This window comes from Palaemon carinicauda, chromosome 23 (assembly GCF_036898095.1).
Source record: "Palaemon carinicauda isolate YSFRI2023 chromosome 23, ASM3689809v2, whole genome shotgun sequence".
NCBI classification, from domain to species: domain Eukaryota; kingdom Metazoa; phylum Arthropoda; class Malacostraca; order Decapoda; family Palaemonidae; genus Palaemon; species Palaemon carinicauda.
In genome coordinates, this window is record NC_090747.1 from 90,791,286 (window position 1) to 90,817,782 (window position 26,497).

Genomic DNA, 26,497 nt, shown 5'->3' on the forward strand with positions numbered 1-26,497 from the left:
TGATGTGATCAGTGTGGTATGAAGCTGAAATCTGCAAAAAAAAAAAAAATAAAAAAAATGAATAAATAAATAAATAAATAAAAAAAAAAAATTTCATGACGTCCACTAGTTATGGTGTTTAGTAAAATCTATTGATTCTAAACTACCATCCTTCGATTCCAATATCTATTTCTTAAATATTCAAGGTATATGTTAACTTAGGTTTTCAAAAAAGCCAACAGAAAACTAAATATGGTTCTTAAGGTTTCCCACATTGACAGATGTTGATATTGTATTTAATGGCATATTCATCATATGTATTGTTTTACCAGGAGAGGAATACTGCACTCCAGTTTGGATGTTAGCGGCTTACCATGATCATTGCCTTTTGGACAAGATTATTAAAATACAAGAATTAGTTATAGCTTTTCCTAAAAAAAAAGAAAAAAAAATTGGGTGAAAGAAATTCAGATTATTATCGAGTTATTTCCAATCAGAAAAATTTCAAAGCGTAATTTCGATTGACGCATTTACTGCCTGTCATTAAGGACTCATATTTGCTATTCATTTTACAGAGCATCAACGTCCACTTTCTATTGATATACCACGTTAGGACATTTCCTAGCTCCGGAAGTCGTTCCTTCCTTTCGCTGCAAGAGTGGATTTCCTGGAAGTGTTAATTTCAATAAAATTTGGAGGAATTTCAAAAATGATTTGATTAAAGCACCTTTAAACTTCATCTTCTTTCTATTTCTATATTTGGTCCTATTTATTCTTTATTCTTTGTTTTAGTCTACTGTCTATAGCCTTTGTATTCTGCAATATTTCTTTCAAAATTAATGACTATCCATTTTCGTATTAATGTTTAATCATTACACACACACACACACACACACACACACACACACACACACACACACACACACACACACACACACACACACATATATATATATATATATATATATATATATATATATATATATATATATATATATATATATATATATATATATACAGTATACATATATGTATATATACACAGTATACATATATATATATATATATATATATATATATATATATATATATATATATATATTACATATACATATATATACAGCATACTGTATATTGAAACTTCAATTAACAGTGAACCACCCGGATGGCCTTGAGGTGTATACGACGGGAAAGTGGAGAGGGGGGAGGGGGGGGGGGCGTTTGGTGCGAGACTACATAAGGAAAGGGTCCCTCTCGCTTTCTGTGATTCTTCTGCAAGAGACTGTGGCGTCAACATGAAGCTACTGATTTTGGTACGTGTGCTTCCGTGGTCCAAGTGTATAGTATGTGTGTGTGTGTGTCGTCAATGGAAATTGGAAAATTCAATTTGTATTTGTTGGTATTTGCGGTCGATATGAGTTTTTTGGCGAATTTTTACACCTGTATAAATACTTACATATAGATATGAGTGTATTTATATTTAATGTCTACACCTGTAAAACACATACAGTACATATAAACATGAGTGTATTTACATCTAATTTCTACACCTGTAAAACACATACAGTACATATAAACATGAGTGTATTTACATCTAATGTCTACACCTGTAAAACACATACAGTACATATACTGTAGATATGAGTGTATTTATATTCAAAATCTACACTTGTATAAACACGTACATATAGATATGAGTGTATTTATATTTAATTTCTACACCTCTATAAACATACATATAGATATGAGTGTAATTATATCTAATGTCTATACCTTTATAAACACATACATATAGATATGATTGTATTTACATCTAATGTCTACACCTGTATAAACACATACATATAGATATAAGTTATTCATAGTCAATGCCTACACCTGTAAAACACATACAGTACATATAGATATGAGTTATTTATAGTCAATGTCTACACCTGTATAAGCTCACACATATAGATATGAGTGTATTTATATTTAATGTCTACACCTGTAAAACACATACAGTACATATAGATAGACATACGCGTATTTATTGTATACGTGTATATATTTTAAGGCTCAATATAGAAATATGTAACAATTACTTCCTAAAATCACTTAACTTCTAAAAGCAATCTTCTCAGTATGTAAACCGCCCTACAAGTTTCTCCGCTATCTTTCGAAAAACCTGGAATATATTCGCACCCGTCGGAACATTAAAGGCGAGATTAACGTAGAAGCAATTCTCAAAGCATAAGTCAAAACACCGCAAACACATTCGTTAAAATAAAAAATAAGTGGCCACAACAAGGGGTGTAAATGTTCATGTAATTCATAGCCGGAAAAAGAGTTCTATTTTCCGTTGAACACAAACATTTTTGTTCAGTCATGTTCAATTTAAAATGAAACTGATGATAGTTAAGAATATATAATCGTTTTCACATTACCTCAACTTGTTTTCCTAAACACTTCAAACATTCTAGTAAAGAATATAACCAATGTCCACTTTGCGTTTAAGTTAATTTTACCTCTGTTCCATTTTATTTCTACAATTAAAACTTTCCTTTTCTCTCTTACTTCTGCCTATCGTTTGTATTTTCCCATTCTTTCGCATCATTTATATCCTGTTATCCTTCTTCGATGTTCGCATTCCTTTTCCCTACTATGTCATTACTTTTTATCATATGTGTCCTAGTTCTCTCCTAAATTGCAGTTTATTTGCATATCTCTCTCTCTCTCTCTCTCTCTCCTCTCTCTCTCTCTCTCTCTCTCTCTCTCTCTCTCTCTCTCTCTCTCTCTCTCTCTCTCTCTCTCTCTGCTTGGTTTCAGTTCTTTCTTTTCTTTTTTTCTTAAAGTGCGATTCCCTGTAGCGATTAATTTTCCCTTCTCTTGCTTGAGGGTACACTCGGGCACACTATTTTATCTAATTTCTCTTCTTGTTTTGTTAAAGTTTTTATAGTTTATATAGGAAATATTTATTTTAATGTTACTGTTCTTCAAATATTTCATTTTTCCTTGTTTCCTTTCCTCACTGGGCTAGTTTCCCTGTTGGGGCCAATGGGCTAATAGCATCCTATGTTCCAACTAGGGTTGTAGCTTAGCAAGTAATAATATTAATAATACTAATAATATCCTTACGGGAGGTAACGGTAGAAGAGTTATGTACTCTTGCTAATTCTGGAAACAAAATTACCTACCACCCCATTCCGTTAGGTACCTCGCAGCGGCTTGTTCGGTATAAGTAATTTCAGGGACATTCATATGTTTAAATTTGTCCCTTTTTTTTTACATCATGACTTTAGAGAAATTCTAATTTATTTGAAATTATAGTATTCACCAGCTTGAGTATTGTTTTTACATTTACAATCTGAAGGGTTGAGAGATGAATTCGTTCTTAGAGACTAGCATGTCACATGAATGTGATCTATAGATATAAAACGCTAAAATGAATTTAAAAAGGCCTTAACATAAAACATATCTGTGAATAAAGTAGTAATGGTGATAACATTCAGGACTGTATATTTCACAAATCTCCTTACTACAGACATACTAACTCAAGAAAATCTAAAAGTAATTCCTAGGCTTGTTTTATCATCAGTAACGATAAAGGTCCTTATTTTCCCGGCACTCTAAGTCCTGAAGCGATACCTAGTTCTATTCTCTAATAAGCAAATGCTAATGCTGGAATATCGAAGAACGATATTCCTTATCTGACTTATCTCAATTGTTGAAGTCTTTCGGACACGATTTCATTATTTTTCAATTATAAAAACATTACAATATCATATCAAACAAGAGCTGATCAACGCACTACCCGAGCACCAATTTCCAAAGATGGGAATTGGATTTGGCCTACGATACTTTGAATGGTTTTGAACAAACAAAACTATTAGCATCAACATAAACTATCTGGCTGTTTTCTATTTGTATAAAATGAATAATACGTGGGATCTAAACACTGAAGAATTTTTCTTTAGGTATGAGAGAGAGAGAGAGAGAGAGAGAGAGAGAGAGAGAGAGAGAGAGAGAGAGAGAGAGAGATATTGATTGACTGATTAGAGGTTTTCTGGCTTCCTGACATCTAAGGTCATTGACGTCGGTATCGTTTATTGTAAATAAAAAATAAAAAATATTCAATGAAAACCATAAAAGCCAAGATGTCATTCTAAAAGTTAAATATCCTTCAGAAGAGCTGCTTCTGAAATTAAGCTAAAAGAGAGAGAGAGAGAGAGAGAGAGAGAGAGAGAGAGAGAGAGAGAGAGAGAGAGAGAGAGAGAGAGAGAGAGAGAGTCGATAAGTTTTACAGTGGTTACCGCAAGCCCGAAGAAAGATGAAGCACCTGGCAAAAAAAAAAAAAAAAAAAAAAAAAAAAAAGGACCCTCTTAAAAACTAAGGAACATTACCGGAACCCAGCTGGAGATACTTTAGTAGAGAAAGCCAAGAGACGTCGAAAGGGTAGCGTGGAAATTTCGTGGTTCCGTGAGCTATGATTATGTATTGTTAGTCATTGTTTTACTTGTGTATTTTGGGTGCGTATTACTTTAATATTTACAGGACAAACATTAAGGTAATGACAAAAGACTACGGCAAAGGCATTGTTTAAACTGGCCAAGATGTACAGTTAGACACAGGAATGTCTGGCACACCTCGCTTTGAGGAAGTGCACCATGTCGCACCCTTACTGAGTGGAGTTCCTGTGTGTAGCTCAACCGAGCACTGTCACTATCTGTTTGGTGACTTGCCGCACAGTCAGGGCTCGATAGGTTGCACTTCCTCGGAGCGAGGTGTACCAGGAAATCCCGTGTCCACCTGTACATAAGAGTAAGGCGGAAAGTAAGGAATTCTGGAGTCAGGCGACACCAAAGTAAAAAAAGAAAAAAAAAATGAAGGTCAAGAAACGTTCACACGGACAAGCGAGCATATCCGCACACGAATCCATAGAAAGCGTAGCTTACGAGAAAGCCCAGATGACAGTCACTGCTTAATTGCAAACTGAAATTATAAATTCGATAGTCAACCAGTTCGAGAAATCTCCGATTCTTTCTTAATGTGTAATAACTTCCTTATATCAACATATCTATTTCTTTATTTCTGTTCCTCACTGAGCTGTTTCTCTGTTGGGACCCTTGGGCTTATAGCATACTGCTTTTCCAACTAGGGTTGTAGCTTAGCTAGTAATGATAATAATAGCAGGGAATGCTGTCATCTTTGTTTTACAGTATATTACTTAAAGGTACTCAGTTGAAAACTATTTTCAAAAAGATATATTGTAGCATCATTATATGAGTAGCTAGCAAATCTACAGGGGTGAAGGCTAGACATTAACGCATTCAACCATAAATTTCTAAGAGCAAAACATTTAATATTCATTTATCAATTTATTCTATTTCAATTGACTGGTAGAGCAAAGACTATGGTTCAGCATCCATTAACTAAGGCTTGAGAGCAAACCTATTTGCAGAGTAGATTAAAATGGAGATTCTGTTACACAATGTCTAGTCCTCTGTTGTGGTGGAATGTACTTTGGTAAAATTATATAAAAATGAAATAAATCGAAAAAGACTCCATTTCTCTACTACAATCGAAGTCTTTTAAACCAAACTCAAAAATTAGACGTATGGTTTTTCTGTCTTTGCTGTCTCCAGTTAACGATATACGATATGGAATAGCTAGAGATTCGATGTATCAAAAAAAAAAAAAAAAAAAAAAAAAAACTCGACAAGTAGAGAAACGTAAACAAAGAAACAATGTCCTCATATTTAACTGGGCCAAGCATCGCAAGCCCTTACCAAGGATACTAGAGAGTTCAAACAATACATAACTAAAAATGACAAGAATAATGTCAAGGAAAGAGAGGAGAGTTGTAAAGAGAAATGCTTTCAGAAGAGAAATCTGAGCGAGATTCCACGATTTAGAATGATACTAAAGGACACAGCTTAGCAGAGAAAGGGGATTCCAGAGAGAAATTTGATATTGAATCAGAATGCAAGCAAACAGAATTAAGTCTTGTCCACGCTATGTACTCAAACTACAATACACTCCTCAAGGCGGCACACTCTTTTTCTCATGAAACTGTAAGTTTAAGTTTCCGCAAAGCTTTTTAGCAAGAAAAAAGGGCCAAACTTATGCTTACCACTTCCCCGTCTTACCCGGATATGAGAACATGAAAAAATACTACCATAAATTTAACACTGCTCTCTCTCTCTCTCTCTCTCTCTCTCTCTCTCTCTCTCTCTCTCTCTCTCTCTCTCTCTCTCTCTCTCTCTCTAAGCCTCAAAATTTTAATAATAATAATAATAATAATAATAATAATAATAATAATAATAATAATAATAATGATTTTAAAAGTTCGTTGCGCATACAAATTCGAAATCCTACTCAAGACCTTTCTGCGACTAAACCTTGACATGTGGAAGGATAAACTCTTTATCTCTAAAACACCATTGGAATGGTTAACAGGAGTCAGAGGTCGAGTGACTCAGTAAGACAGTAGGACTATTTCAGAAGAGACTCGTGAATTGAGCAAACGGGAGGCTAGTCTGATCGAATATCAACAAGGATGGGAAAAGACAGCTTTGTAGATGTGATACCTGGTAAAATCTAATAAAAGGCTTTTCAAGTAAATAAACAGCAAATTAAACAAGAGCAGGTTTTAAAGTATTCTCATCATTTAAGGAAGGGCAAGGTCTATAGAGATAAGCTATAGACTTAGAGGAGGAGATTTCAAACACTTAGTCCTACTCGTAAAGTGACCTCTAGTTCTGTAAATTCTAAGTTTTAGCTAAATTTTGGCGTGGGGAAAATCAAATAAATGTGCTTTCGCAGTCTCACGAATAGATGACAGATACTTCATTTTCTTTTTCATAAATTTAATACATTCAAACCACCAAGATTGCATTAAGTATATTTCCTCCAAATTTAGAGCAAGTTCCCTTGTAAATTAGATGTTCGTGAAATCTCAGACACATGTTGCCAATGGAGCAAACGCTTAGGAACTATCATGAGAGCGTGAAGAATATTAATGGCCAGAGACATGCCAGCAAGCTGGCTGCGGCATGCTTTAGCAGTGAGAAACATAAGGGATATTAACTAGCCTACAACTTATTTTTGAAGAGTATGTGATAAGGTGATGAAGCAGATAGTAAAGAAAATAATCCCTCACTGTTTGTCTGTTTCGCAAATCTTCAAGAACCACGGAAATTTGATGCATTCAAATTATTCTAGATCACTATTATAGAGCCAAAATCTATCAGTGCACGAGAGGGTAATTTCAAAAAAATTTTATTAGTTAAATCAAAAGTTTCTCAGAATACCTACACTAACAGGTAGAAAACTCAAATCAAGCAGCTTTATATAAAACGTTTTTTCTCGTTTTATGGAAGACAATTATACGTCCATGTCAATTTTATTCAATTAATATCATACCATTAATTCATCATTAAATTTCATCTTCGAAAGTCAGCTGCCAATCAGTTACGATGGCAGACCACTTTCTACATAATTATTTTCCCGCCATCCGGCGGGAACCGTTCAGTACGGGAGCCGATGCGCCCAAGGGACATTCTTCTTGTTGCACAATACAAATTAAAGAACTAACAATCGCTCACAACTCACCGTCACGAAAACTCAATAGACAATGAGAAAAAATAAACGCTTTCCTTTTCATTGGGTAAATCGTCATACTTCGAATGTAAGATTTGTTTTGCAAAGAATGACGCCATCACCGCTAACCAACCGTCAGCTTTCTAAACAGCTTGCAGCCATTACCCACTGAGCCGTATCTTCTACGCCCAGTGAGATTACTTCTCCCTTTCTTACGGGCAATGGATTTTCTTGTTAACAAGAATAAGCTGCTAACGGGGTATACTGGTGAAAGTATCTCCAAGTTACCCAAAATATGAATTGACAGATAAGACCGTTCTCAAAAGACTGTTGAATTATCTTTTATCAAATTTTGTATGATTACTAAGCATTCTCTATTGTGAGCACATCTCATGAAAAATACGAAAAATTACTAAGACTCGTAAAATGAATGAAGAATGACTTGAATAACTCGCCTAAAAGAATGAGCGAACATAAAATATATCAACAAAATATGCTGGTCATTCTTATAATCTATTCATATAATAAGTTTTCGGTCGAATTTTCAAATGGACTCTTATTCTACTCAAGATTTAAACAGAATTTTCTTTTTCGTCAGGATAAGTTTAAAAAGTGAAACCTGTGTATGTGTTCGCATGTGTCACAAATTAGCCTAACAATTATGGCCATGTGATACGTAACCAAAACTACTTATCTCCTTCGACAACTAACATATGTTTTATTTACGCTCTGTAAGATCCACCATTATAACACATAGGCTTAAGTTTGATCTTTGTAACCAGGCTATGTAGGGTGATTTCTAACCAAGGTCCAATGTCCCTAACCATACACCTCTCGGACGCATTTGTATGCGCGGGAAAACCTGTGTTTTTACCTATAATATAACGCAGCAAAGCCTCAGGTAATTAGACTTTAATTATCATTTAAATTTTTATGATATTTTTCTATGGTTACATTTTTAGATATGATGCATTTTGCTTATAAGTTTCTTAGCTCTTAAACTGAATAAGTCTATTTGACCTAATACCTAAAAGCATATGCAAGTGTTGTTAGCAGTTGGATATAGTAAACGTTTGACAGTAAGCATTACTAAGTTATTTATTACTTATCAAAAGCATACAAGTTGAAAGACTTCATATTGAACTGCAATTGACGACTAATGCTAAACCTTTGCTAGCAAAGTAAGCTATGTTTCTGGCAAATTTCGCGACAAAAGGGTGTTTGTGACAAGACAAGTGTGACAGTCTGCACTTATTAAGAAGTGTTTCGTTAAGTGAATGAAAGATGACAGATTACCTTTTATAATCTTTAGGGTTGTGGTGGCCTATTGGAAACGTCCCTGCCTGGTGATTTGCCAGACTGGGGCTAAAGTCCCCCTCTCAAGCTCGATAGTTTCTTGCTATGTAGTGTCTACAACCTCACCACCATTGTGAGCCTACAGGTCTATATGCCGAGTCACTCCCTGGTCCTAGATTGGGTGGAGAAGAGGCTTGGTCGCTGATCATATGTATGCGTGGTCAGTCTCTAGGGCACTGTCCTGCTAGCTAGGGCATTGTCACTGTCCCTAGCCTCTGTCATTCATGAGTGGCCATTAAACCTTTTAAACCCTCCCCAAACAAGCACACAAAGCTTGCTAGTTTGACAGGGAAGGTCTATGGAGAGATCGAGGAAAACTACACATGTAGTTGGTGTTTTGAACATAAATCACGAGAAGAGATAGGAAGATTGGAGCAGACTCAAACCCTAAGGCTTACCTGTCGCAACAGGATTTATAACTCGTTTCGTTAACTAGAAAGTATAATCTCTAGGAATTCAGAAAGGGAAATTTATTTTCTAAATATAGTGAAAACTTGCTAATGAAAATTTCACACTAATTTGTTATCTGGGAAATTGTTCTTTATTCTAATCAAATGGAGTTGTAAAGATGGTCAACGGCGTTGTTTTTACATATCTCTCAATGTCAATTATTTGTTAAGTTGATAATTGTTATGACGATGATGGCAATAGCAATAACTAATTTTGATTATGATAATAATAATATATAATCATTCAATGTCAGCCGAAATTCATATAAAAAAAGACTGCATTAACTTGTAACTAAAAATTTCATAAAATATAATAACCAATATGTTAAAAAATCAACACAGAATAGAATCATATATGTGGACGAAATAAAGCTAAGTACAGCACGCAAAACTGAAAAAAAATGAGAAAATAAGGATACAGAGGAACATACCCGAGCTTAAGAAAAAAAGACAAAAAGGCGTTACACTTTCAAACACGTAAACATCGTAAACATCGTGTTTTTATGCGAAGTGATATGTCCTTTACTTTGCAAAATGGAATACAGTATTTTGACACAGAATGCTTACAATCTGTAAAACCAGTAGCACTACAAAGGCACAAACCCTAATGTGAGGAAATGCTTTTATGAAATCCACAGGGGAAAAATTCCCAAAAAGGACATCACAGAAAGTCTTGGTTAAAATTACAGCCAGATCTTTGCCCAGACACCATCTATAACGTTTAAAATGCTTCTTGAAGGCTAAAATCACTGCCAGATCTTTGCCCAGAGAGCATCTTTAACGTTTACAATGCTTCCCGAAAGCTAAAATCACTGCCAGATCTTTGCCCCAGAAAGCATCTATGACGTTTAAAACACTTCCAGAAGGCTAAAATCACTGCCAGATCTTTGCCCCAAAAAGCATCTATGACGTTTAAAACACTTCCAGAAGGCTAAAATCACTGCCAGATCTTTGCCCCAATAAGCATCTATGACGTTTAAAACACTTCCAGAAGGCTAAAATCACTGCCAGATCTTTGCCCCAAAAAGCATCTATGACGTTTAAAACACTTCCAGAAGGCTAAAATCACTGCCAGATCTTTGCCCCAATAAGCATCTATGACGTTTAAAACACTTCCAGAAGGCTAAAATCACTGCCAGATCTTTGCCCCAAAAAGCATCTATGACGTTTAAAACACTTCGTAAGGCTAAAATCACTGCCAGATCTTGGCCCAAAAAAAGCATCCATAACGTTTAAAACGCTTCCTTGAGGCTAAAATCACTGCCAGACCTTTGCTCAGACACCATCTATAACGTTTAAAATGCTTCCTGAAGGCTAAAATCACTGCCAGACCTATGCTCAGACAGCCTATATAACGTTTACAACCCTTGACGGAGGTTAAATTTACTGCCCCATCTTTACTCATATTTTAAATCAAAATTACTGTTTTGACCAATTTTTATTATGAAAAACGAGAGAAAGACATAACAATATAGGAAGTCTCATGAACAGCAACTTTACAGAGAGCATTGAATTATTCAGAATAATAAAGAGCAGTGAATTCACGACCAAAGAATTGTGAATTGCATCCACAGTGCAGGATCGAATACTCACTAAATCATTCACTGGAATCCCCCTCATGGATTCATGAATTTGGGCCATGTGGATCAGCGTTGGGGTCCCGGTGGCTATTCAGTTTCGTGAGTCAAGGGGAGGAAGGGGGGGGGGGGCTGCTGTTGTACTATGAAGTAAGAGTTAAGAATTTGGACAGCTGTAGGGAAGAAAATTAGTCTCACCCCCTCTCCCCTTATCATTCCCTCAACACAGAGTACACTATTTATAGATCCAATTAAGTCTCTGTTGACATGAATCGCCCCTTAATCACAACGTATCCCCATTATTATTATTATTATTATTATTATTATTATTATTATTATTATTATTATTATTATTATTACTTGCTAAGCTACAACCCTAGATGGAAAAGTATAATAATAATAATAATAATAATAATAATAATAATAATAATAATAATATGAGAACACTATCTTATGAAAAAAAAATGTAAAATAGCAACAAGGGATCATGTGATAAGAGATAAACTTTTTTTTTCATTGCAAAGAATCAAGTAAAGCGAAACCAAAAATTCGTAAAAGCCATAAATCAACAATGACGAATCCGCCAGTCACTTTTACTTAACGTATTTAACACCCCAGTGCGCGCATGCGCGTAAAACACACAAAGGCTAAGAAGTAGTGACCAACTTATTTGCAGAGCAGAGCTCCCCGAACCGACGGGCGCCATCTGTCAGTTCTATTGACAACATAACGGTTTTATGGCTGATAAATACTTTCTTTTCGGATTCCGGTGTAGATATTCACTTTCTCCCGGCACGAATAAATCGGCATTTTTGAGTAGGCTGCTTCAGAAATTTTATAGAAATTTTTTTTCTTCATGCAGTGTCCCAGTCTGATATGTAAAATATTTTAGGCCTATATATATATATATATATATATATATATATATATATATATATATATATATATATATATATATATATATATATATTATGGAATTCCTCTTAAATATGTAAATTTGATTGAGTCTGTTCGTGAGCATAATAGGTGCAAAGTTAATGTTAATGGAGTCTTATCAAATGAATTTCCAGTGAACAGTGGAGTACTCCAAGGGAATGTGTTGGCACCTATGTTATTTATCCTCCTCACGGACTTTGTAGTGTGTAGAACAGTCAGAGATGGTGGAGAAGGATTGGACTGGATTGGTGATAGGAATTTAGCAGACCTGGAGTAGGCTGATAATGCTGTCCTTGTTAGCAGAACACCACGAGATTTGCAATGCTTGCTAACCAGAATGTACGAAATATCACGCGAGGTTTGGCTGAAGATGAATAGAAAAACAGATAGAGATGTGAGAACGGAGTATGCAATGGAAGAAGAAATGCTATTGGAAGGAGAAATGATTAATGAGGGAGAATCATTCAAGTATTCAGGAACTATGATCTCCAATACAGGGTCTTTAGAATTAGAGTTTAGTGAAAGATTGAAAAGAGCAAATCAGACAATGGCTAGGTTAAGTAAAAGTTGGAAATCAAATCGCCTGAAATTACATATAAAAATCAGATTATATATTAGTTTAGTGAGATCGGCTTACTCTATGGACATGAGTCATGGTATGACAAGGAAACAATCGCCAATAGATTTAGTAGATTTGAGAACAAAGCCCTCAGAAGGATATTGGGAGTTAAAGGGCGGGAAAGGATTAGAAATGAAACTATATGAGAGATTACTGGAGTGCTATATGTGGATGAGATCATGATGAGGGGTAGTTAGCGATGGTTTGGGCATGCTCTTCGCACTCCCCAAGAGAGATTAGTTCACCAAACATTCGGCTGGGCTCCACAAGGCACTAGAAGAATTGGAAGACCCAGACCTACATGGCTGAGGACTATGAAGCGCGAAGTATGAGATGATGAATGGAGAAGTATTGAATTAAAAGCTGAAAACACAGACGACTGGCGAAATCTAACCGAGGCCCTTTGCGTCAATAGACGTAGGAGGAGATGATTATGATGATATATATATATATATATATATATATATATATATATATATAATATATATATATATATATACTATATATACATACATATAAACACAGATATATATATATATATATATATATATATATATATATATATATATATATATATATATATATATATATATACAACCAAGTGGTTCGGTGTTCAGGCTGCGAATATTTGGGACCACATGTCCACTACCCTGAAAATAATTACAACCAACATTTATGGAGGCTATGAAAACGAAAATGGGACTGGAAACGCCATCCCTACATCCCTCAAAGATGAGGTTGCTACCCTATGACCCCAAAGTTCAGACAATAGTGCCCATTTGCAACTGGGTAAACTGGCTGGCGATAGATGGAATGCATAGCTCTAGTTAACATGAGCCAAAAGCACTGTCTAAACATATGGAAGTAGAGTATATGCATATACCGTATGTCTAGGCAATATTGAAAATACATCGTATTTAACTGAAATAAAATGAGTTAAAGAATGCTTTCCAGACAGCGATGCATCGCAAGTTTCGTAACTCACCAAAAACAAGTTTATTATCAAGCGAATAGAATAAATACCTTTCATGCAAGCATTCGTATTACAAGAAAACTTGGCAACGAGTTTCTCATGATTCCGGTTATGTTTTTTGTGACAATGTCTTCTAAATGGGGAAAGAATCTCTGGAAAAAAGAATATTACAGGTGGTGGGAGGGGACGGAACAAAGAGAGGGGAATGAGGAAAACAGGAGGGGTAAAAGGAGAGAGAAGGAGTCTACCTGAAGTTTCCTGGACATTCCACCACACCAGATGTTCATTTCCCATCAGGTGGATGAGAGAAGACAGCTCGAGTCACACGTGATTTTTTTTCTTCTCAGGACTTCGAGACCACTAAGCCTAAAAACATCATTTGTTCTTTTTTTATTAAAGAAATTTGATTTTTTATAATGATTGCGTCGGTTATCCTCATTGATATCTTGTTCCTTCTGCTGTTCAGATAACGCCAAAATTATTTGTAAAATTGCATTAGTGGTTTGTTCATCGGATTACATTTAAGCGAGGTACATAACGATTAGGCTCATTTAATTCTCCTGTTATTGTAAACTGTTATATTTTTCTTGATAATTTACTTTCTTTTACTTGGGATCATACAACACATTTTATGTGTGGTCTAACACAACCTCTCCATCAACCAGTTGGTTTTCATCTGTACTTTACCGACCACAACAACAATTTAGACGATTATAAGTCCGTGCTAACACATTTAACAGTGTACTCATGAATGTTTTTTTTTTATTATTATTAAGCTATGGCAGCTAGGTGGAATAATCTGTGACTCGGTCTATTACTCACTATTCAGTCAAGCTCGCGGGACAACATATTTCACTTGTCCTTATGAGCTATGGATAGTCCCCTAGGCAGCTAGGCTTAGTCATTACCATCCACTACCTGGTTCCCGCTAGTCCTACCCTGGTTGGGTGATGGCGGATAATGCAATAATGGCTTGCCAGTTGCCACTAGTCTCTGCCACTCACGAGCAATCTTTAAACCTTTAATAAAGACACGATATACTTTTCACAGCGATTTTCCCTGTCCCCACATGCTAAAAAAGAAAGCCTTTTCTGGACCCTGCCAATTAAAACGAGGTTGCGTAAAGGTTAGGCGCACGTTCAAACAAAGCATATTAGTGAAATGTGAATCAGGTCACGCGATCCCTACAATAATAATATAATGATATTAGAGAAATTAGCATTTCATTTCACTCGACAAGATTGAGGCTGATAGGACTCGGAAAAGTCTTGCATATCGCAACACGGAAATAATGTCTTTTCCGTATAGTATTCATTATCATCATCATCTTCACCATCCCTTTTACGCCTATTGGCGCAAAGAGCCTCGGTTAGATTTCGCCTGTCGTCTCTATCTTGACCTTTTAATTCAATAGTTCTCCATTCATCATCTCCTACTTCGCGCTTCATAGTCCACAGCCATATAGGTCTGGGTCTTCCAACTCCTCTAGTGCCTTGTGGAGCCCAGCTGAACGTTTGATGAACTAATCTCTCTTGGGGAGTGCAAAGACCATGCCCAAACCATCTCCATCTACCCCTCATCATGATCTCATCCACAAATGGCACTCGAGTAATCTCTCTCATAGTTTCATTTCTATTCCTGTCCTGCCATTTAACTCCCAATATACTTTTGAAGGGTTTGTTATTAAATCTACTAAATCTACTGGCGATTTTTTCATTGTCATATCATGACTCATGTCCATACAGTAACACCAATCTCACTAAACTGACATATAATCTGATTTTTATCTGCAATTTCAGGGGATTTGATTTCCAAATTTTACTTCAACCTTTCACTAAACTCTAATTCTAAAGACCCTGTATCGGAGATCATAGTTCTTATATACTTAAATAATTCTACCTCATTCGATGCTCTATTTTTTTCTTTAAATTGAAGAGACGAAATTCGTTATACTTGTCTTATGGAAGCAAAACTGAGATACGGCTCAAGTTACTTGTTACCCTATAGCCCTATCTGAGTTCTAAATTTTCTAATTGTATCAAATCAAATTTTCTTTTTGGTGAAATTTAGCATTACATAGTAGAATACTCATTTGAGAAAAGTTAATTTTGAAGATTTAATTTCGAATATATCGCATGACATCAATAAAAATTAAAGTTATATAGAGATAGATAAACAATTCTAAAACATCTTGCAACTTTTTAAAATAAAATCTCCTACAAAAACAATTTTTTTCATTTTATGGAGCCAAAGGAATACTTTTGAAAGCTTTGGAAAAATAAAAATTCGTTAGTTAATCTCATTATGGCAGATAAGAAAGTTAAAATGATTACTAAACAATTCTTCTTCACCCAAAGGGTTAACTACTGCACTGTAATTGTTCAGTGGCTACCTTCCTCTTGGTAAGGGTAGAAGAGACTCTTTAGCTATGGTATGCTGCTTTTGTAGTTGAAGAACACTCCAAAATCAAACCATTGTTCTCTAGTCTTGGGTAGTGTCATGGCCTCTGTACCATGGTCTTCCACTGTCTTGGGTTAGAGCTCTCTTGCTTGAGGGTACACTCGGGCACACTACTCTATCTAATTTCTTTTCCTCTTGTTTTATTTAAGTTTTTATTGTTTATATAGGAAATATCTATTTCAATGTTGTTACTGTTCTTAAAATATTTTATTTTTCCTTGGTTCCTTTCCTCACTGGGCTATTTTCTCTGTTGGGGCCCCTGGGCTTATAACATCTTGCTTTTCCAATTAAGGTTGTGGCTTAGCAAGTAATAATAATAATAATAATAATAATAATAATAATAATAATAATAATAATACGGTTCCAAGGTCAGCTGATCACCGAAGGTGCCAAGCATAAGTCACCTTATAGGTCAAAGTAGTACAATGTGGTACATTCTGGGAGACAAGCATCTCATTATTACAATGAGAGAGAGAGAGAGAGAGAGAGAGAGAGAGAGAGAGAGAGAGAGAGAGGTTTAATCTTACGGCAAAATCAGATAAATTACCAGCAACAGAGTATCATTCATCGCGAAATAAAATCTAATAAATATTATCAATGACAATGCACCGAATTAAAAACACTTCAAATTACAAAAGGAATAATTAACCAACAAAACGAAAAACTTGACTACAGATAAAAGGACGGAATCAATAACAATAAAAGACGCAACGAGAGATTTTCAATCAAGTGAAAACAGAAACAAGACCTAAAAAAACGAAACGAGAGACATTACTTTAATCGCCTGAATTATCCAAACGCAAGAGCAACGTCTTGCAGGTTTTCACTGATAGTTCTGCACGGAGAACACCACCAGTGCAAAACGCATTCACACAAAATACTCTCCTGAAAGAAACTCTGTTCTACAATGAGAACTTGGGAAAAGCAAGACTAATTACTCAGACAAAGTGAATTCTTCTTCTACTTTCCCACCGTTAACCCCTAAAGTTAACTAAGGGGTCGGTTGTCTGATGCGCCCTCTCCAATACCTTCTATCAAAAGCATCCTCTTCTACCAGACCTCTTTCCTCCCTATCATCCTTCTCCTTATCTCGCCATCTAATTTTCTGTATTTCTCTTGATCTTCCCCCCCCCCTACCCCTTATAGGTTCCTCACAAACCCTCCACACTCCCTCCCCACCATTCATCTTCAACACGTGTCCCCACCATCTCAGTCGTGACACTCTTATCATCTCCGAAATCTTTACTACACCTGCCGTTGCTATGTCATAGGTCAGTAATTATCAGAGGGTAATTGCAGCGTCACTCGTAACTAACATTGTCTGTGACTGGGAGTATACAGTATGTCTTACTGAAGGTGTTTATGTAACTTTTAAACTTGATTCAATAAACACTTTTTCATCTTTCAACCATGTATATCCTCATTAGTATGAGAAAAGGGGAGTGAAAGATATATCCTCATAAAGTTCTTCGGTAAACATATAGGTCTGAATCAAAAGACATTAACGCATCTCAGGGAAGAAAATTTTGGATAATAACCCACTCGAATACCACAATTCCAAAGAAAAAAATGTGGCAATACTGCTTGTAATGATTGACATGTACTCTGGTGGTTAGTCAGGACCCAAGCTCTCTTGCTCAAAAGGATTTGACACCCCACAAAAAACAAATTAAAAAGAATAAACAGTTAATACCACCTACAAAGCAAGAGTTTTAGAATCAGCAATGCTGGTAAACCTCCCACCTCGCGCAATATCGAGAAAAAGGTATTGGATCTACCACACCTGGGTAATATTTTACCGTCGTGGCCCAACCCGTCATCTGTTATTTAAACCTGAATGAGAGGATGAGTATGGTTTCCTTTCAAATGATAAATACAGAAAAAACTGTAGTGAGGTTTTCTGTCGATTATTCCTCTATCAAACTGCAATATGGGTTCAACCTTTTCACACTTTTTATCGAAACGATGATAATAACAAGATCTTAATATTTATCTGATGAACAAATGAACAGTTGCGATTTAATAAGATTAAGACCAAAGAAATAAGAGGTGATACATACATAGAGTACATACACACAATAAACACACACACACACACCAACACACACACACACACCAACACACACACACATATATATATATACTGTTTATATATATATATATATATATATATATATATATATATATATATATATATATATATATATATATATATATATATATACAGTAGAGAGTGAGAGAATGTGGGTATACACATAATCATTAAGACTCGTAACGAGTTTGTTCATGGCAAATTATCAAATAAGAATGTCATGAAATTTACTTGTTTCTTTTTAGGGACTACAACTACTTCAAAAGACAATTCTTCCATCAGAAATTTTGATGATTGCTATAAAATCGTCATGAAGTAGGAAAAACTTATGCAATACATTAATTACGAATAGACGCATCAAATTTCCATCATGTAAAATTAATTGCAATTTTTAATGACCCACAGATATGTGTGAGCCTGGTGTGTGGCACGCCGGTGCTTCAGAAGCGTTCAATGCCAGCTTCGGTTTATGACTATTACGATTTTGTGGAGATCCCTCGAAGTCAGACAGAAGCTTCTGAAAGATCTGATGGCCCAGTTATGGGACCCATGGCTAGTGGTCCATTGCCTCGCAGAATAGCCATGCCCTTACCACCCAGACATGGTCCTCCTCCTCCTCCATCAAGATCAAGGAACCCTTTCCCTGGGCCCCGTCCGCAGAAGTTCAGGCCCGGTAGAGAGCCCGACTACAAGCTTTCAGAGCCTGACGTTTTGCCTCCCCAGTATCGCCACAGGCCAGTGCCCCAGCAGGCTCAAAAAAGACCCCAGTATCCACCTAGACACCAGAAACAGCCAATTCGTCAACCTGAGCCCCAATACTTTGACTATGATGAATTTCCTACCGTCTTTGAAGACGATTCCTTTTATCCCGAAGATGAATCCGTCTTCGTAGAGCAACCTCAGCACCCAAGAAAGCCACTGGTTCATGAAGGTCCAAAACCGGCCATCAGAAACCGTGAGCCTCCTGTCTACTTAGACGAGGTAAGTTCTCAATATCAAGAACAGAGACCACCCCTTCACCAAGAGGAACAGCGCCGTCCAGAGTACCAAGGGGAAAGAAGGCCTGAGTACCAAGAAGAAAAAAGGCCACAGTATCAGGAGATAAGAAGACCACAATATCAGGAAGAAAGAAGACCACAGTACCAGGAAGAAAGAAGGCCACAGTATCAGGAAGAACGACCACAGTATCCTCCTCAAAGTGAAAACAAGCCCCATTACCAAGACGAGATTTTACCGGAATACCAAGAAACTCTATCCCAGTATGAAGATGATCTGCCTCCTTACTATGAAGAGGAGTTAACCGAACAGTACAAGGAGCCCTCACCGAAGGACCAGAAACGCCCGCCCTTGAACAATTACCTGACGAAGCAGGAAAAGACAGACGAACCTGTCAAAGAGAAAAGAGATGTTCCCCACGGTGGGGGTCACCTGGATGAGAATGGTTTAAAGGTAATAAGGGTAATACCTTATTATATAGATGCGTATGTAAGAAAGCCTTATAGAAATCATATACTTTTTCGAATTTCTTATACTATATAATATCTTGGCAGTACTATAATCATTTAATCTTTCGTTTCCAAACAGTTTGCAGCAGATGCAGCTGCTGTTGAAAATGCAAAAGGTGCGGGTCGACTGGCCTTCCAGATTCATGGACAACAAGGACCCCATTCTTACCGATTTGGATACGACACAGGAAAAGGGTGAGTTTGACTTATCAATGCTCAGTACATTACCGTAATACAGTCTTCTTAAGTTTACATGTATTCAAATGATCCTAAAACGCAGTTATTTCTGAAAATTCTGTCTCTTCTTTTCTCGATTTTTGTTACCAAGCTTACTCTAATTTTCAGAAGATTGCAAAATTTACTTATTCTTCTTATATTTAGTCTACATTATTATACATCATTTTTTTAGTGGGGATACCGTAACGTGGTGAAAGGGTTTGTGCATCAATTATCAGCAGATCTATACTAGTCAGGGCCACCCATACTAGGTTGGTTTGCTGTAAGCGATCAGACGAAATTCTCCCATCATCATCAATCGGCAGTGGCCAGTGTGGTGATAAAAACTGACCAAACCCCAGACATGAATAAGGCCATGTCTGGGGCCTTTGTCCTGTAGTGGACTAGAAACGGCTGCGAGAAGCTCTCAGAGAAGGCATATTCTCCATTTGAATACTAGCTGTATCACTGTTCTTGTATTTCGCCTAAACTTAAAAGGACATTCGTTGTTTACCTTCAGTAAAACGTAGAAAGAACAACCAATGTTCGTTAGTATATTTCTGGGTTGGGCTAAATAAGGTTAACAGTATGACCATTCTCTTGTTCCCTCATCAAAAAGTCTACAATTCATGTTCTCTGTCTCGTTGATGTTTTCATTTACATTATTGGTGGTGGTGGTAGTAGTAGTAGTAGTAGTAGTGAACGATGCTATGGGCTTCCTTTTGAAAAATACAGTACTAAATTAGCGGGCCACTCAGTAGAGCACAGACCTCCACCGCGGCAGCATATTTCTCGACCTTGTCCTTGATATTTAACCTTAATATGTATTAATTGGCGTAGATTTTCATACACTCAAATAGGAACCAATTTTGAAGTCTCTGTGACAACAATGTCTAAACTTACGGCTGATTACGTGAATGGGACATTTTGCTTAACCGTGACCTTGACCTTCCAAAATTCAATCATTTCCAGCTTTTTGCATAACAGTTAATACCGACAAATTTCATTTCTATAGGATTAAAATTGTGGCCAGGAAGCTGTTCACAAACAAACACACACACATAACGGAGGTAGAGATAAAAAACTATCAAATTCACACGAAATCTTTTTCAAGTCCATTTCTTTCATTAAAGCTAAATTTCCAAAGCGGAAATTTAACAGGAACGATCTGGTTTCCGCGTTTAACGAATTAATTTTCTACACTTTGAAGACAAAGGGAGAAAGGCTGGAGAAGATGACATTTTCTTTTCTATTCAGAGTAAAAGTAAAAGGGGCAAACGGACAGCAATTTCGCCATTTAGCTCTTACTCAATTTACTACTTATACTTGCTTTTAAAAATGAATTTGTATAATATACACATGTTCATAGAGTGGTTTATTCAATATCATAAATTACCGTCATTTCGTTGACAGTTACGAAAAAAAAAAAAATAACTTTGAGTGAAAGAATTCTTATACTATAGAAATGTATACTAAAAGCTACATCAAACATCTTTGTTGTAATACTGGTCTGTCAACGTATATGATAAATTTTATCTATATTGAAGCCACGAGATTGAAAAAGACACTTGAGGGTAGCAACGAGTTTTTAAACACAAATTCAAACGCCAGACTTCCGTTTGAAAGCAAAAAAAAAATTGCTCTCTCACTATCTAACATACACACACACACACACACACACACACACACACACACCGAAAAACTATGGAAATCGCTTAATTTAAAATGTCTTCATCTATGACCATGACAAGTCAGCATCTCAGAGCTACGGAACTTGTGGTAGCAAAGGAAACTTCGGTTAAGCATTTTCTCATTATTCTTTTTTTTCTATAATTATTATTATTATTATTATTATTACTAGCTAAGCTACAGCCCTAGTTGGAAAAGCAGGATGCTATAAGCCCAGAGGCTCCAACAGGGAAAATAGCCCAGTGAGGAAAGGAAAAATGGAAAATAGAATATTTCAAGAAGAGTAACAACATTAAAATAAATATCTCCTATATAAACAGTAAAAAGTTAAACAAAACAAGAGGAAGAAAATGAGAGAGAATAGTGTGCTCGAGTGTACCCTCAAGTAAGAGAACTCTAACCCACGACAGTGGAAGACCATGGTACAGTGGCTATGGCACTAACCAAGACTAGAGAACAATGGCTTAATTTTGGAGTGTCCTTCTCCTAGAAGAGCTGCTTACCATAGGTAAAGAGTCCCTTCTACCCTTACCAAGAAGAAAGTGGCCACTGAACAATGAGTGCAGTAACCCCTTGAGTGAAGAAGAAATGTTTGGTAATCTGTGTTGTCAGGTGTATGAGGACAGAGGAGAATATGTAAAGATTATTCAGTGTGGATGTGTGTAGGCAAAGGGAAAATGAACCGTAATCAGAGAGAAGGATCCAAAGTAGTACCATCTGGCCAGTCAAAAGACCCCATAACTCTCTAGCGGTAGTATCTCAACGGGTGGCTAGTGCCCTGACCAACCTACTAAAGAGGAGAATCAACCCGTGAGCTGCAGCTAACCTCCATTAACTGATTTATTAATAGGCAGAAAGCAACACAGCCATTTTACTGAAAATATATAAAATAATGTTCTCTTCCTCTTTTGCCTCATTGATAATGAATAATCTGGAGATCGATCAAATTAATATGATTTTTTTTTCTGGTTTTTTATTAGATTGCATAGAAACATCAAGGATTTACAGAAGGTCGGGATTTTTCTTGGGTTGCAAATGTTACTGTTCTTAAAATATTTTATTTTAATAGTTCATTACTTTTCTTTTAGTTTATTTGTTTTCTTTTTTTCTCACTGGGTTATTTTCCTTGTTGGGCCTCTTGGGCTTAGAGTATTATGCTTTTCCCACTAGGGTTTTAGTTTAGAAAATAATAATAGTAATAAAAATAATAACAATAATAATAATAATAATAATAATAATAATAATAATAGTAAAAACAACAACAACAACAACAACAACAACAATAATAATAATAATAATAATAATAATAATAATAATAATAATGATGATGATGATAATAATAATAACAATGATAATAACATCAACAACAATAATAATAATAATAATAATAATAATAAAAATAATTAATCTCAACAAAGTTCCACCATGGCATCTTGTTAGTGACAAATCCGTCATAAATAGCCACATGTCAAAAACTTAGCAATCTGTTGCCAAGGGAGAGATATGTTTCAAATATAGTACAAATACCTGAATCCAGCATGCAACAAATGAGAAGAGAGAGAGAGAGAGAGAGAGAGAGAGAGAGAGAGAGAGAGAGAGAGAGAGAGAGAGAGAGAGAGAGAGACCTTCAATGTTGGAAACCGTGGCTCTTCTTCATATAGGTTACTACTGTTAAGGAAAAACGGTGGCTATAAAGAGTCAATTAACGGATTCAGTCTGCTGTCACCAACTGGACACAGACCAACCGCTACGCACCAAGAGCTAGAATCTCACTTTCACACTTTTGTTAGCGATTGAAAATTTTATATGATTCCTTCATGAAAAAATTACTTATTGCAATAAAGCCACATTAAAAAAAAAAAAAAGTATTATTTTATCAACCAGGTAAAATTCTGAATTTGAGAGGATTATGTCTTTTTAAACGATAAGGGATTGGCTGCTGAGAAAAAAACAGTTCATGAGATAAAAACCCTCTACAAGAAACTTCCACGACATTAGCAGCTTCAAACACCTGCACAGAAGGCTCATCTGTAGTACATTAACTCCCTACATTAACCGTCTCACATGCACCATCTCTCTCTCTCTCTCTCTCTCTCTCTCTCTCTCTCTCTCTCTCTCTCTCTCACACACACACACACATTCCAAGTCTACCTCTCTTCCTTCCTAACACTTCTTGAACACACACTCTTCCTTCTTTCTAGTTGAGCAAAACCAGGGATGGTTCAGTGCTGTGAAATAACGAACCCTGGTGAACCCCTTAATCACACAGCCTAAGCATCTCACTTATAATCCCATCAACTCGTGTCTTCCCCTTAATCGACATCATAATTAAATTGCTTAATTCTTTAAAATCCATATGCAAAAGCATTCTGAGTTTTGCATTTACATTTTCTGATCTTGTAACAGTCAGCTCTTGACTCCATACTATCGTCCCTTTCCAACAAATCTTGAAAAATTCAACCCATTAACCCAGGCCTAAAGTTATATCCGACTTGCATCTGTTTTTCCAAGATCTAATTGCTCTACATTTCTCTTGTTTCAATTTCCCCGTAAGGCCACTAATTATTCTCCCTGAATTTCCTATACACCTTCGACCCTCTAGTTTTGTTACTGGCCCTCTTTTTCTCTCACACTTATTCTTGACTATCCGTCAACTCCTATGCCAAACACTTGTTCTTCTCCCCTGTCATGCAACTGCGCTTAAAATAGTCTTATTTTGTCGCTTTATTAAACGTTTGATCGTCCCAAGCACAAACCTGCTGTATCTATTCCATTTTTTTCTTTACCTCCTACACACTCAAACACTTTAAGCTGTTCCAATGACCTTACTCTGGAATCTGTAAACTTCTGGTTCTTTAACCTTGTCTTTTAGTTTACAATTTCCCTCTTTATGTGCACTTTTCTCTTTCTTCGTATCCAATCCCCTTGCTTACATTCCCAGCCACAATATCCCAATTTCCTTTCCAATTTACACCCACCTTAACTTTTGCTTCAATCAATTAATAATCAGATACATGTCCAGCTACTTATCGTGTCTTAAAAAAAGAATATTGCCACAAACCAAGCCTCTTTCAAAAAACATGCACAGAAGAATGTCCATTCTCATTAACTTTAGAATCAGAGACTTCATACCTACTAATATCTCTATCTCGTGCAGTTACCTTCCTTTGCATTCAAATCTCCTAGTACAACCATCCTTCCATGTTAAAAAAAAAAAACAGCCTAGCACAGATTAAGGCTCTCCTAGAAAAAATTTAATTCATGTTCTTTGTTTTCTACTTCTAGACTTAAATGTTGTTACCAACCATCACAGATTTTACTCTTTCACCAATACTACTGACAAATGCCTAAGTTCCACATTTTTCAGTCTCCCCAGACAAAATAATTTTTTGTCTTGCCCAATACTACTGGACACACTGGCCTTTCACTTTTGCTTTACTAATTGCCAGTACCTAGAAATCCAACTTTCTCTCCTTAAAATATCTAAGAACATAGCTTTCACGGTTGATTTTTTAATACAATTCAGGGTATAGGTCTACAAACCCTTTCCCATATAAATCATCATAACAACAAATAAATTAATAAAACTAACCAAACAAACATGTACCTACACAAATGATGGTAAATAAGCAAGTAAGAACATTGATGCAATGGAGCTGGTTGTACTGACACTAGTATAGTGTTTTTGACCATGGTTGAGCATTACTGAGTATGTTGTCCGCGCAGCCCACAGACCCATCTTGATGTTTCTCAGCCTCCTTTGCTTTCAGGAACTTAGCAGCCCACTAACCAATCTTTAATATACCTCCTCCTTTGCTTTCAGGTACAACCGCCAGTTCCGCTACGAGGAGAGAGACGGCAACGGTCTAGTGCACGGTCGCTACGGCTTCCATGATAAGGACGGAAAGTTGCAGGTGGTCAATTACTCGGCTCATCCCAAGCACGGTTTCTCGGCGGATGTTCCTCACCCGTAAATTTCTCTCTCTCTCTCTCTCTCTCTCTCTCTCTCTCTCTCTCTCCTGCTTCGTTAGCGCAGACTAAAATACATTCCCCACTGATGACTTTTCAAATATAATTGCGGAAATGGCTGATAAGAAGCTATATTTAATAGCTGTATTGAAGATAGTGGAAAAACCACCAAGTTCTAGAAATCGAGTGACACTGCCCTTTTATTCTTTATACATGGGGGGGGGGGGGAGGGTTGAGGTTACTAAAGGAAACCAAGCTACCAATAGAGCCAATGGCCTTTTCTGGTCTTCCAGAACATCAAAATGTCTCCAAAAACAAAAACTAATCACGTATTATCTAATCAAAACCTCACCCGTCTGGTACTGGCCCCATCACAGAGCTATATGGTGACGGAAAATATATTTCCCCACCCATTAAGCTTATGTTCATTAATTCAGGCTATTAAAACAGTCAGTGAACCATGAATAGAGAGGTGTTTTTTCGAGGTACATCTAGTCAATGACATATTTTCTTTGACAGGACGCGAAAAGGGAAAATAGACAGAATTCAAGAGTAAATGACAGTACAAATAAGTGAATAGTGATGATTTCCAAGGAGGTGGTTTAAATTATTGGTTAATCATGAAATTTATGGGTAATGGGTAACCCTCTTTTATAACATAGTATATTGATTCCTTATATTTTACTACATATATGTATATATACTATATATACATATATATATATATATATATATATGTATATATATACGTATATATATATATATATATATATCCCTGCTAGTAATCACTCAAGTGACTTAGCAAATATCTACGTTTATATTTGCATTTCACCTTAAATACATCTTGTCCGAAGGGTATTAGACCACATCAAAACTAAAGTTATCAATACCCAAAGAACAAGAAAGTAGACGGCTTCCATAAATATTCATTCACCACATTACTCTTTAAAATACGTATCGTTACGTTAAAAGATGAACGGGAACAATGAACATTGCTTCTCAGTTCCATTTCCGCTAATTTTGCAGGTGCTTGAAAAGTGAGTATTATTTATTTTGACGTAGAGTTTAGGCAGCGTTCGTTGCAACCTTTTGTTTT

General features: G+C 36.2%; 1 protein-coding gene across 1 annotated transcript; it reads left to right on the forward strand.

Annotated features, from left to right (window-relative positions):
• Positions 1-1,257: 1,257 nt before the first annotated feature.
• LOC137617001 (uncharacterized) lies at positions 1,258-25,622 on the forward strand. Its single transcript, XM_068346862.1, has 4 exons — positions 1,258-1,292; positions 18,428-19,471; positions 19,607-19,722; positions 25,256-25,622. The coding sequence occupies exons 1-4, from the start codon at positions 1,275-1,277 to the stop codon at positions 25,404-25,406; spliced, it is 1,329 nt and encodes a 442-aa protein (XP_068202963.1). The 5' UTR covers positions 1,258-1,274; the 3' UTR covers positions 25,407-25,622.
• The last annotated feature ends 875 nt before the right edge of the window (positions 25,623-26,497 follow it).

What these genes read in the sequence shown, in the direction of transcription:
- LOC137617001 (XM_068346862.1), top strand. An exon ending in TGGATGAGAATGGTTTAAAG is followed by an intron (nt 19,472 to 19,606) that starts GTAATAAGGGTA and finishes GTTTCCAAACAG; the next exon opens with TTTGCAGCAGATGCAGCTGC. An exon ending in GGATACGACACAGGAAAAGG is followed by an intron (nt 19,723 to 25,255) that starts GTGAGTTTGACT and finishes CTTTGCTTTCAG; the next exon opens with GTACAACCGCCAGTTCCGCT.